General features: G+C 39.4%; 1 protein-coding gene across 6 annotated transcripts in view; it reads right to left on the bottom strand.

The window, feature by feature from the left end:
• Positions 1–14,686, bottom strand: part of corin (corin, serine peptidase) — a 186,432-nt gene that overhangs the window by 56,804 nt on the left and 114,942 nt on the right. For all 6 annotated transcript variants that reach the window (XM_072252756.1, XM_072252760.1, XM_072252758.1 and 3 more), the window contains 5 exons: positions 13,404–13,514; positions 8,480–8,602; positions 6,242–6,473; positions 4,596–4,741; positions 1,191–1,298 (listed from right to left, as the gene is read on the bottom strand). In XM_072252756.1, coding sequence (XP_072108857.1) covers positions 1,191–1,298; positions 4,596–4,741; positions 6,242–6,473; positions 8,480–8,602; positions 13,404–13,514 — 720 coding nt within the window. The remainder of the gene's footprint in view (positions 1–1,190; positions 1,299–4,595; positions 4,742–6,241; positions 6,474–8,479; positions 8,603–13,403; positions 13,515–14,686) is intronic.

Here is a 14,686-nt window from a genome sequence, read left to right as displayed (position 1 = left end):
ATGTATATACATTGAATACAAGCTGATCCAGTTCTGTGAGACAAGCCAAGACACCAGAGGATTACCTATATGCCATTGTTTGTGTGTTTGCTTGTTATAAATGGAATTGTGATTGGTGCTGGAATATGCTGGATGACAGTGCAAAACCGTGGAGTCTAATCAATTCAACTTGTTTCTAAAACTGACTGCTTTGTGCGTCACAGCCCTAATATACTGCCTGAGGTTGAAAGCAGACAACTTTGTATACTGATTGTTACCAGGAGCTACTTGTTTGTTGATTGTTCTGGTGCTTACATCTCAAAAACAGCCTGACGAGTTGTCAGCTTAGTGCTCTAATACAACACAAATCAACTATCTGAAATGTTCTTCTGCAGAAACAATTCCATTTGTTATAAATTTGACAAAGTCTTTCAAACAATTACAGAGAATAGATTTATAATTTAGGTTTAAGCCCATCTGGGCAGTGCAGTTGTCTGGTGCTCCTGTTAGGGATACGGGGAGAAAGCAGGAGACTGGGGCTGAGAGGGAAAACAAATCAGCCATGATGGAAAGGTGGAGCAGACTCAATGGGCGGAGTGGCCTAATTCTGCTCCCATATCTCATGGCCTTATGGGTATTTCTCACATTCTTTGACATAATCAAGCATTCCTAGATTGGCTATGACACAAAGTGAAGACTATTCTAGTCTACCTCAACGGCAAACGTTAGGAGCAGCTGTAGCATTTTCCTTTTTTCCATGTCAGACATCCTGACACTGTTCCAAATTAGGGACAAGTTCCTGACCACAAGCAAAACTTTCGCTGCTTAAACTTTCCCAAGGGTGTCACAGTAGCGTAGCCATTCTCGCAACACTATTACAGCGCGGCGTGTTGGAGTTCAAAGTTCAATTCAGAAACCATCTGTAAGGAGACTGTACATCCTCCCCATGGAATGTGTGGGTTTTCTCCAGGGGTTCTGGATTCCTCCCTCTGTCCAAAGACATTACGGTTGGGAGGTTAAATGAACCCCACTTTGGCTAAAAACTGGTTTGAACAGGACTTAGTTCTCTGAAGAGGACAAGTGGAATCTGTACACTATATACATTTTATACAAAATATATTGTATCCAGTTTTTCAATAACTACAAACGTTTGTAGTCTGCTAAAAAGTGCAGCAGAAGCCCTTCACAGAGAGGATTTAAATAACACCTACCACATTGTTTTTCATCACTGGAATCATCACAGTCTGGATGCCCATCACACTCCATTGATGCTGAGATACATCTTCCTGATTTGCACTTGAAATCACTTGGGGAACACTCTGTCAACAGAACATTAAACTGTCATTGCATCAGGTGACAATACTTCAACTTGAAATGCCTGAATGTCTTGAAGCCCAGGCTGGCAGATTACCCATCACTGTTGCAGAATCAGAACCAGAATCAGATTTATTGTGAAATTTGTTAACTTAGCAGTAGCAGTTCAATGCAATACATAATATAGAAGAAAAAAACAAATAAATCAATCAATTACAATATGCATATATTGAATAGATTTATAATCGTGCAAAAACAGAAATAATATATATTTAAAAAGTGATGTAGTGTTCAATGTCTATTTAGGAATCGGATGGCAGATGGGAAGAAGCTGTTCCTGAATCGCTGAGTGTGTGCCTTCAGGCTTCTGTATCTCCTACCTGATGGTAACAGTGAGAAAAGGGCATGCCCTAGGGCTGGACGTCCTTAATAATGGACGCTGCCTTTCTGAGACACTATTCTGTGAAGTCGTCCTGGATACTTTGTAGGCCAGTACCCAAGTCGGAACTGACTGAATTTTTCAACCCTCTGCAGCTTCTTTCAGTCTTGTGTAGTACCCAGCCCATACCAGACAGTGATGCAGCCCGTCAGAATACTCTCCTTGGTACATCTATAGAAGTTTTTGAATGTATCTGTTGACATACCAAATCTCTTCAAACTTCTTTTAATGTATAGTCACTGTCTTACGTTCTTTATAACTACCATCAGTATCTTGGGACCAGGTTAGATCCTCAGAGATCTTGACACCCAGGAACTTGAAGCTGCTCACTCTCTCCACTTCTGATCCCTCTATGAGGATTGGTATGTATTCCTTCATTTTACACTTCCTGAAGTCTTACTGACATTGATTGCCAGGTTGTTGTTGCAACACCATTCCACTAGTTGGCATATTTCACTCCTGTACGCCCTCTCGTCACCATCTGAGATTCTACCAACAATGGTTGTATCGTCAGCAAATTTATAGATGGTATTTGAGCTATGCCTAGTGACACAGTACAGACAGAGTAGAGCAGTGGCCTAAGCTCACAGCCCTGAGGTGCACCAGTGTTGATTATCAGTGAGGAGGAGATGTTATCACCAATCCACACAGATTGTGATTTTCTGGTTAGGAAGTTGTGGATCCAATTGCAGAGGGAGGTACGGAGGCCCAGGTTCTGCAACTTCTCAATCAGGATTGTGGGAATGATGGTACTAAATGCTGAGCTATAGCTGATGAACAGCATCCTGACATAAGGTGCTTGTGTTGTCCAGGTGGTCTAAAGCCATGTGAAGAGCCATTGAGATTGCATCTGCCATTGACTTATTGTGGCAATAGGCAAATTGCAGTGGGTCCAGGTCCTTACTGAGGCAGGAGTTCAGTCTAGTCATGACCAACCTCTCAAAGCATCTCATCACTGTAGATAGTCATTAAGGCAACTCACATTATTCTTAGGCACTGGAATAATTGTTGCCTTTTTGAAGCAAATGGGAACTTCCACCCGTAGCAGTAAGAAGTTGAAAATTAGTTAATCTCTGAAAGTTAAGAGCACAATAAGCTTATAATGGAAAAGACAAACATATATATTTCGTTTTTTATATGGTAGGTAACATTATTGACTCAATTCATTCCCGGATTTGTTTGAAGCTGCAAGGCGCGAGCTCACTAAATAATTTCATTTACAGAATCTCAGAATGAATTCGTTGTATGAAGCATCTCCTGATGGGTAAATTGCATCAAAACTACAACAGCATAAAAACCACTGGCATAGTTTTTAATTCAGAGCCCTTCAAACATAAATATCACAACTTGTTGCAGAAAGTAACCAGGCAGATTTCTGGAAGTTATTTCAAGCATTTCTGACAACTAACCCATCAGAAGAAATTTATTTTTACAATTTTTAAGAGGCTGCTGAATAGTCACCTTCTTCCATCTGTAATAACAACCCTCGCCTGCACCTCTGGATCAGCCCATTTGTTGTGGAAAGCACAATCCATGCTTTCGTCACCTCCAGGTTTAAGTGTTTCAACACCCTCCTGGCTTCAGATCTTCCCCTCTATGAGGCCTGCATATCATTTCAAAGTACAAAAAGTTCTTTGAACTTGTGTGATTCATTTTCTTACAGAATATCCAAGAAATACAATAGAATCAATTCAAGACCGCACCCAACAGGACAGAACAATAAGTAACGTGAAAAAGATAACAAACAATGCAAATACAACATTTAAAAATAGTAATAATAAGTAAATATGCAATAAATACCAAGAATATGAGATGAAGAGTCCTTGAAAGTGAATCGATAGGTGGCAAGAACATTTCAGTGATGGGGCAGGTGAAGTTGAGTGAAGTTATTCCTTTTGGTCCAAGAGCCTGACGGTTGAGAGGTAATAACTGTTCCTGAACCTGGTGGTGTGAGTCCTGAGGCTTCTGTACCTTTTTCCTGATACCAGCAGTGAGAAGAGAGCATGACCTGGGTGGTGGTGGTCCCTGTTAATAGGTGCTGCCTTACTGTGACGATGCACTGTGTAGATGTGCTCCATGAGGAGAGAGTTTTACCTGTTATGGACTAGTTTTTATTTACTACTTTTTGTAGGATTTTCTGTTCAAGGGCATTGGTGTTTCCATATCAGGCTGTGATGCAGCCAATCAAAATACTCTCCACCTCACATCTATAGAAGCTTATCAAACTTTTAGAAGGTATGCTAAATCCTTGCAAACTCCTAAGGAAGTAGAGGTGCTGCTGCGCTTTCTTCATAATTACTCTTACTTGCTGGGTCCTTCAAAAGGATAACACCAAGGAATTTAAAGTTACTGACCCTCTCCTAGGTCCTTTTCTTTGATAGCACTCTCCAGAGCACTATGATTTGCCATATACCATAACTCCTACCAAGGGTTGTCCTCCCAAAATGCAACACTTCATACTTACCAGCATGGAAAGCCATTTGTCATCACTAGTGGAAATTTTGACTTCAACATTAAAAGAAGATCCAAATTTTATTTTCATTAGTTGGGCAGTAACCTGGTGGAGCACTTCACTGAGCCAGTCAAAGAATCCAAGTGATTTTCATTCAGTATGAAATAAAATTGGTTCCACAAGAAGCAGAGACAGACACACAAAAGATGAAAATTTACCCATCATTATTGAAACAGAGAAAGAAGTGCCCAACCGGGAGAGGTTCTGAGGTGTGATGTTACCCAAGGAAGTTCATCTCAGGAAGGATCGACTTTAGGAGGGTACACATGCCATTTGAGACTAGCATCAAAGGAACTATAGTTAAACTTCAACTTTGTGTGCATCTAGAAAGATTACAGGATCAAAACTAACCTTCTACACTCTCATCAGGCAGCAGGCAGGAATGGTTGTCAGAATTTTCCATAGGGAATTGGCTGCAGTCCAGGATGGTTGGCCAATAATCTCCAAAAGCTCTCAGAAATAATTCACAGTGATCTTTGGATTCTTCACACAAGGATCTCAATAGCAAAATAAAATAAAAAGAGCATATTTTAATCTGAATGCTTCAAAAGAGGATAGCCGAGTGAGTAAACATTAAATAAGAGTGAGTCCCCTAAGAATCCTCAAGAAGGTACAAAATTAACCCTAACACCATCCCTGTTATTTTTCAGATATGGTGGCTCCTAAAAATTCAATTGGATACAGTTTTAAAGAAAAAGGGGATATCTGGTTCGTCAAGCAACTGCTATTACAGACACTGAAAAATTATTATAAATTATTTAGCTAATATAAAAACTAACACTGAAAACAATGAAAAGAAGTTGAATGGACTCAATTAATTTTTGAAAATTGCAGCCGCTGCACTCCATAGAAATGATTGCATTCGCCGAACTTTCAGTGTACAGATGGTTGTCACTGTAAATTCAAGACCTTTCAGAAGCACGAGACTGCCATGATCTGGAAATTAGCTTATCAGCATCTAGAATGCATTTCCTCTGGGAAGGTCTGAGAAGAAATCAGACGTATTTAGAGTCGTGGAGCACTACAGCACAGAAATAAGCCTTCAGCCCACCTAGTTCATGCCAAACAGTTAGTCTGCCTTGTCCCATCAAAGCACACCTTGGACCTTAGCCCTCCATACCCCTTCTATCTATGTACTTCTCCAAACTTTCCTTAAATTTTGAAATTGAATCTGAATCCATCACTTCCACTGATAGCTCCTTCCACAATTCCATCATCCTATGAGTGAAGAAGTTTCTCTTTAGGTTCCCCTTTAACGTTTTACCTTTCAACCTGAACCTATGACCCTGAGTTTTTTGATAAGGTTCATCCAGAATAGTACATAACATCTCTGAGGTAGATACATCTCTGCTATATGGTACTATTCCCAGGACAGTCACTGAGATGCCTATCAACTGCTGCGAGAAAACTGTCAATACTATGAAAGATGCTCTCTGACTTGTCTGAAGTCTATTTGTATTCTAGAGCCAGGTATTGATCATAACCAAGCCACACCTTTACGATCCAGGACAACACGTTGTACTGAGGTTGGATGCGGTCACTGCAAAAGCTCTGTGGTGGAGAAGGGTCACAATTTAGCGCTTTCCCACCTACTAGATATAATTAACTGTAATCCATGTTAATTACACGTGAATCATTTGTTCAAAGGTTGTATGTAAATAATAATTAATGATGTGCTCACTTTGAACTGAGACCTGATGAAAATGTTGAAAACATTCTGTGCTATACACGTGAATTTTTATGCATGAATTACAATTTGAAATACAAAAAAAAGATACTAGTGTCCCTCCATAAATATGTATGTCCCATATTGCACAGACTATTAATGACTGTGTGAGCAGTTTTGGATGGTGATGTAAGGAAATAAAATAAGGCGAAATCTATTAAAGCAAGAAGGATACAATTTTCACACTGCTAACCAGTTTGATGCTGGATATTTTATTCCATTAAAAAAAATCATAGCTTCCAATTAATATAAATTATCACAGTTGAAGTACCTGCAAGGTGGCACAGGTTGATTTGTCTCAGGGTCACATTTTGGAAAAAAGACAGTACATACAAAGAATATGCTGTACTTGTAACAAGCCGTCCAAATGAGGGATGAAAACCTGTGATTCATCCAGACATTGGATGCTCTCTTCTCTTCCATGTGGCCTAGAAGGTTCGGATAGATGGTGGTATTGTATGACAGATTCATACAAGACTCAAAAGTTATAGGTTCGCATTTACCTGAAAGAGGAAAGAACATTTAATTGTTTAATTTAATTGGGTTTTCAGTTAGGATACTTAAGTTTTAAAATGCTCACCATATATAGCAGGATTCTCAGGCACAAGATAAGGAACAATATACTTCCTGGTGGACCTTGGATAACTATGCAAGATCTACAACTATGAGAAATTGTGGTTCAATACAGAATTCAAGATTTAAAATAAGTTCATTATCAAAGCATGTACAGCCCTGAGATGCATCTTCCCACGGACAGCCATGAGATGGGGCAAACCATGGCACCCCTTCAAAAACATCAAGCCTCCAACTCGCAAAAAAAACAAATTGTGCAAACGACAGAAACGACAAATTAGGTGACTGAAGAATATTGCACAAGATAACATGAAGAAGTAACTGTCTGCACAAGGAATGTTTTTATAAAACGTCAGGTGAATATTCAGAATATTCAACTCTGACAACAGGTGCAAAAGAATTAAAATTGCCCATCTCTAACTCACAATTTTAATGCATGCAAATGTCCACACCAAATTCTTACACTACAACCAAACATTTACACTATATAAAACAAAAGGAGATAATTAGCAAGTTAATAACATAATATACTAAATCAACCAGGTACACAGTGCTTACAAACTAAGCTAAAAGATAAAATCCACGAAAAGATGAGCACGTCAAACAGCATCTATGGGCAGGGAGACAGTCAGGTCTCAGAGAATTTAACCACTTCAGTTAATCATGCATTTTTTTCTCACCAGAACTGTGGCTGTACCTTTCTGTTTCAATTTGCTTCTTTATTTTTTGTTCTGCCTCTAACTTATTCAACGCAATTGTTACATTAGAATCATGAAATAGTAATCAGCCTAGGACACATTCTGAAGCCCTCATTTCAACATCACTTTGCACATTTCCAGTTAGTTTTCTGTCACCAATAAACTTGGAAATATTATATTTGGCTCCTCAGTCAAATTGTTGATATTGGTTGTGAAAAGCTTTGGTCCAAACATCAATCCCTATATCACAACCAGCTTGAGATTGTTCCCACTCTTTGCTTTGGCTAATATCCAATTTTCAATCTGTCATTACATGACACTCAACTCGGGTGTTCTAACTTTGTGTAAAATCTTATCCAAAATTTACTCAAAATTCTAATACAGCTTATACACTGGTTAAGGTCACATCTTCAGAAGGATGTTGGCATCACAATTTTCCTTTTGTAAATTCATGCTGATTCAGCTTCAGATTTATTTATCACGTACCCAGTAGCATATGGTGAAATGTGTCATTATGTTAACAACCAACACATCTAACTGTGTGCTTGGAGTAGCTCACAATTATCGCCACACGTTCGAACTGCCCACAGCACATCTGTAAGTGTGTTGGTTGTTGGATCCTACCTAATCCTATATCCTTGAAAACTCTGATGCATATCTTCTCACAGATATCTCTTCCATACCTCCCCTCCTTATTGGTTAACATTCCTATTTTCTCATTTTTCTGATTCTGATGAAATAGTCCTTGTCCCAAAGCATTACTTTGTTTCTTTATTCTCATGGATGCTGCTTGACCTGCTGGTTGTTTCCAGCATTAACCGTCTTTCCTCTAGATGTTCAATATCAACTTTTTTTGGTGACTATCCTTAAAAATATTAATTTCCTCCAATATTTTGCTCTGTTTTGCTTAACTAGCAGGAATGTTTAAAAGGACGAGCATTACTTGTTTCATTTAACCATGGAATTATCTACATTGCAGACATGCTGAAGAACATTACACAAATCTAATAATCAGAATCCCAATGGAGCAAATTAAATCTTTGAAAGTCAGGTAAAATGTTTTGCCTATAATCACTTTAGTCTCTTCTGCACAGATCATGTTCTTATAATTAGCCTTAGTGTCAAATACATACTATAGCAGAATCATTTAAATTATTGGGATTAAGTTCCAGTTTATTGAATAATCATACTGTGGAAATTTCAACATTATCGGTTAACTGTACCAAGTCATTACAAACCATGAAAGTAGGAACACTGTAGTTCATCACTCATGTCTTCACAATCACTGTGACCATCACATTGGTAGCTCCTTGGAATACACTGGGTATTATTACATTCCATCATACCCAGACTCGAGCAAGCTGCAAAACAATTTTAGCTGTTTTAGAAGATTAAGATGTCATACTGAATTGATGTTACTTTTAAAAATACTTAATGACCCTTTGTTCCAAAGTACCTCAAAGTGAGAAGTGTATTTCTGAACAATCTGAAAGAATTCCCCCAACAGTGAGCAAGTGATGCATGAAACAGATGCGGTAATGAAAGAACTCGCAGTACATGAAGACTTTGCCGATAGCTTCACTAAAAGAGAGATGCATGGGGGCTGAAAAGATGGATAGGACTGTGGGGAACTATCACAGATCATTGATGTGGGTGTTGCTGAAATGGGTTGCTTGTCTGGTTAGATCATTTCAAAGTGAAGTCAGAACGCTTTTTTAAAAGGAACAAAGAATCGTACAATAGTGAACCATGAGGAAAAGGAAGTGGTGCTAAGAACTCTGGAAGTAATCCATACATTGCAAGGTATGTAAATCACCAAGCCCTCGAGGCACAAATTTCTTGAAACCAAGATATGCCTGTAAAAATTAATGCAACTCTTAGAAGTGACTAATTGAAGGTCCAAAACAAATCCAATAAATAGTTTAGTTTAATTTTCAAAGACTTTTGACAAGATGCCTGAAAAGGATTGCCAGAGAAAAAACAAGATCAGCCAGTTAGTACAAGATGAAGTGAAGTCGTTTGGATATGAAATTGATTGATGGACAAGAAACAAACAGTTTGAGGGCTGAAAGGAAGTTAACAGCGAAGTACCCTCCAACTCAATGCTAGTTTTTTTTTGACCACATATACAGTATATAAATAATGCAACATCAATATCTGTTGCGCTTAGGATCAGAATCAGAATCAGGTTTATTATCACCGGCATGTGACGTGAAATTTGTTAACTTAGCAGCAGCAGTTCAATGCAACACATAATATAGAAGAGAAAAAAAATAACTAAAATAAATATAATAATAAATAAATCAATCAATTACAGTATACATACATTGAATAGATTTTAAAATGTGCAAAAAACAGAAATACTGTATATTAAAAAAAGTGAGGTAGTGTCCAAGGGTTCAATGTCCATTTAGGAATCAGATGGCAGAGGGGAAGAAGCTGTTCCTGAATCGCTGAGCGTGTGCCTTCAGGCTTCTGTACCTCCTACCTGATGGTAACAGTGGGAAAAAGGCATTCCCTGGGTGCTGGAGGTCCTTAATAATGGACGCTGCCTTTCTGAGACACCACTCACTGAAAATGTCCTGAGTACTTTGTAGACTAGTGCCCAAGATGGAGCTGACTATATTTGCAACCCTCTGTAGCTTCTTTCAGTCCTGTACAGTAGCCCCTCCATACCATACAGTGATGCAGCCTGTGAGAATGCTCTCCATGGTACATCTATAGAAGTTTTTGAGTGTATTTGTTGACATGCCAAATCTCTTCAAATTTCTAATTAAGTATATTTGCTGTCTTGCTTTCTTTATAACTACATCGGTATGTTGGGACCAGGTGAGATCCTCAGACATCTTGACACCTAGGAACTTGAAACTGCTCACTCTCCACTTCTGATCCCTCTATGAGGATTGGTATGCGTTCCTTCATCTTACCCTTCCTGTCGTGCACAATCAGCTCTTTCGTCTTACTGACATTGAGTGCCAGATTGTTGCTGCGACACCACTCCACTAGTTGGCATATCTCACTCCTGTACGCTCTCTCATCACCACCTGAGATTCTACCAACAATAGTTGTATCATCAGCAAATTTATAGATGATATTTGAGCTGTGCCTAGCCACACAGTCATGGGTATATAGAGAGTAGAGCAGTGGGCTAAGCACACACCCCTGAGGTGCGCCAGTGTTGATCGTCAGTGAGGAGGAGATGTTATCACCAATCTGCACAGACTGTGGTCTTCTGGTTAGGACGTCAAGGATCCAATTGCAGAGGGAGGTACAGAGGCCCAGGTTCTGCAACCTCTCAATCAGGATTGTCCTGCATTGTCAGGATCATCCTGACGTACGTGGTTCCGTTGTCCAGGTGATCTAAAGCCATGTCGAGAGCCATTGAGATTGCATCTGCCGTTGACCTATTGTGGCGATAGGCAAATTGCAATGGGTCCAGAACAAGTAAAATTGTAAAATACTTCAGGACAGATATGTGGCAGATGTAGTTTAATGTCAATATCTAAGCATACAAATTTTAAGAAGAAAAATAAAACTTCAAGATTATACTTATTGCAAAAATTAAAGTGTATGCGAGCCTTAAAGACAATTAGTGGATGAACTACACAATTCCCTCATCGTAATTGCAAAACTTTAGACCAACAGCAATTTAAACTTCCTAAGTGAGCTTCATGCTGTATGGGAGTAAAAAAGTGATAAATTTACAAATAACACTGATGACCCACAGAGTACCATGAGAACTAAGAGCAGGAAACAGGCATTTGGACTCTCGGGACTGCTTCACTATTCGTCAAGATCATGGCTGAACTTCTACCTTAATGCCACATTCGTCTCCCCATATCCCTTGATTGCATTTAGAAATCAAACCATGTCCATTTTAATGCAGTCACTGAGCCTCCACAGCCCTCCTGAGAATTCTGAAGATTCAATGGTCTCTGAATGAACCAATTTACAACATATGAGCAAATGAATAAAAGTGAGGTAGAAGTGGGAGTTAGCTGGCCAATAGGACTGTTGAAATCCTGCTAAGATCATGGCCGATCTGATTGCAATCTTAGTTCTGCATTCCCTTTTACCTGCAGCAACCTTTCACCTCATTCCCATTTTATACAAACTGCCCTCTACATTGAGATAGGACCTTATCTCTATATTCCTTATATGAGGGAAGCATCCTCCTGAATCTACCTTGTTGAGCTCTCTAGGAATTTTGTATGTTTCGGTGGGATTATCTCTTAATCGAAACTCCAGGAAATAGGGTTCTGACATGCTCGGGCTCTTCCATCTGAGGAAACTTTGCAGGAAACTTTCATGGCATCTGACCAGATATTTCAAAGGGTTGTGCGCTAGGACACTTGGGCCTTTTTGAATATTAGCATTTCCTGTTCTCTTACATTTTAAAAACTCTGCATTTCAGCTAGAAAGAAGAAAGAAGAAAGCCCGTAATGAGTGCAGTCATCGGGATGCTGTCATGACGGCATTTTTCCACAGGCTTTCTTATTTTTACGAGGCCGAGTTGCTAGCTCAATGCTCAACCCAGCACGGATGGAAAGTGTGCAAGGGAGCCGGCTGGATTCGAATTCAGGAGCCTTCGCTCTGAAGTCCGGCGCTGATGCCACTACGCCAGCAGACAGCTCATTTCAGCTACTGCTCCTCAAATTTTGCATTCTACCATGTTATTGCCCGTGCACGTAGCTTGAATACATCCCCTTGCAGTCTCTTTGCAGTCTCTTGCTAGTCATACTCTCTCATAATTTCATGTCATCAGCACATATTACATCTGGTCCCATCAGACAAATGATAGATATAGATTGTGAACAGTAGGAAGTCCAGACATCAATCCCGGCAGTACCATAACTGGCTGCAACAAAATAATAAATTTCACGTCTTATAAGGCAGTGAAAATAAATCATATTCTTATAGTCACAAGCAAAAACCTGAGAAAGATCCAGTTATAATTCCAATTCTTTATGTTCTAATTTATCACCAGCTTTCAGTCCCCCAATTCCAAACAAAGTTCAAAATTCAAAAAAATTTATTACCTAAGTACACATATGTCACCATATACAACCCTGTGATTCATTTACTTGAGGGCATACTCAAGAAGTCTATAGAATTGCAACTATAACAAAATCAGCGAAAGACTGCCCAAAGGTGGCATTCAATCAGAACACGAAAGACAATAAACTGTGCAAATAAAAGAGAAGAAACAACAATATAAATAAATAGGCAATAAATATTGAAACCATGAGATGAAAAGTCGCTGAAAGTGAGTCCATCGGTCAGGGGAACATTTCAATGCTGGTGCAAGTGAAGTTGAGTGAAGTTATCTCCTTTTAGTCTGTTCACAAACTTTCACTGCAGATCATAGAAAAGGCTTTTGAAAATCCAGATGCATCATATGCACCAGTTCCCTCCCATCCACTCTGCCTGTGACCACATGGTTTCCACAGTGTTCTCACCTTCTCTTCCATGTTCCAAAGGCGTGGGATGGTGTGCTAACTGTAAATTGCCAATAACATGCAAGGAAGTGGTAGAATTTCATGGGATTTAATGGGAATGTGGGGAGAATAAAATGGGATTAGTATTTGATCAGTGCAAATGAATTCTTGATGGCTTGTACTTGGTAACCCAAATGTCCCGTTTCCATCCCATACAACCGTAGCTCTTCCTAGACTGATTGTCTGGTCCAATGAAACAGATAAACACCTAGTTTAATAAAGTGATATAATACATAATCACGTTCTTTGTACAATAAATTCATTTCAAATTGACATTTGTATACTTGTTCCTCCAAGCAAGAGTTGGAGGTAATGGTCAGAAATTAAACTGTCAGCACACACACAGATTTATCACCGGGCAACGTGAACTGTGCATCTTGCCTAGTGAATGACGTATATTTTTCCACATTTATATACACATTCAGAACATGATTACGCATTAACTCTGGATTAATGTTGAGCAGCATGTAACTGTAGGAAGCCAAAGCAGTGCCAAGTATTGCAGACACAACTTACTTTTCCTTTTAAAGATTTTAAAGCAAAACATTCTTGCACACAAGTCCTTCTTAAGAGATTTTAAGAGTTTCAGATGCATTTTCTAAATTCATTCTAAGTTATGAACTTCCTTTTACGCTGTAAAGTTTAAGGTGAAGTGGTAACTCACAACAGTTTGCCTCATCAGACATGTCTGAGCAGTCATTGTCTCGATCACAAACCCAGGCCTTCGTGATACATCTACCGTCTCCACATCTGAAATGTAGCTCCGGATTGCACTCTGCAGAGCAGAAAATGGTTCAAGTCAGTCAAAAATGTAACATGGGTAAGCGCAAATTAACCTGGCAGTTGAGCAGACCCCATTTCTTCACATTACATAATCTAATTGACAGCCATCTTGTTTAAGATCAAATCTTTCCAGTGTTGAAATTGTATATACATTTCATCAAATTTGATGCCTTGTCTCTCTCACTATAATATACATTCAGTGATTTCCTTATTAGGTCCCTCCTGTACCTAATAAAGTGGCCACTGAGTATATGTTCTGCATTAAGCTGCTGCCACATGATTGGCTGATTAGGTATTTGCATTAGTGAGCAGGTATACAGGTTTACCTAATAAAGTGGTAACGGAGTATATTTCACCAAGGCCAGCACTGTTCTGACTATCAACCCAGTGGCTATTCTTCACCTGGCAGCAAGAGCCCGCAGACCGCTTGGCCACAGGAACGGCCCTGTTGCCACCTAACTTACTTGCAATTCCCAACGTGTCATTGGCTCACAATGGCAGAGAGCTGTAACAAATCTGTAACCTTTGTAGAGCAGGTTGACTGCTGAGGGAAATGTGGGGATGTTCACAAATTAGAGTAAGGGAAGACAAACTTCCATTATTGACTCGTCTTCCTTCATGAAAAATGCCACACTTTTAAATCAGCAAACGAAGACAAATCATCAAATGTGTGGAGAAGGATTTGACCTGCACTGCTTATGGTTATGTCTAATGCAATCTGTCCTCTGTAACCCATCATGTTCTTTTGAGGGCTGAATATTGTCAGGTGAGCCGTACTGGGTTAGAGCAAATACAAAGGAGGGGGTTAGTAGTAGGGAGGAGTGAATTGAGACTTCCAAACATGGCAGCCAACAGATTCAAATTGCAAGCGATCCTCACAGAAGAGGCAAAGGGCCAGTTTGTTTTACCTTATTCTGTCCACTTTAATATTCCAGCAAGACTTTTTCAATTTGCCCACTTGGTCAGTGGGCTTCTCCCACAACAAAATAAGGAGTAGGGTGACAGGAACTGTTATTAACACCTCATACTTTGAGATTATTTCTGCAAGTTTTACAGTCACTTTGGTAAGATTGGTAGTTAGTAAATCTGACCTGAACTTTGAAACTCCGATTATCAGATCAGCGAGGTGATCCTTTGTGCATTGTTACTCTGGAATGACAAGCA

This window comes from Mobula birostris, chromosome 3 (assembly GCF_030028105.1).
Source record: "Mobula birostris isolate sMobBir1 chromosome 3, sMobBir1.hap1, whole genome shotgun sequence".
Taxonomy (NCBI): Eukaryota; Metazoa; Chordata; class Chondrichthyes; order Myliobatiformes; family Myliobatidae; genus Mobula; species Mobula birostris.
This window is presented reverse-complemented; position numbering and strand designations above follow the sequence as displayed.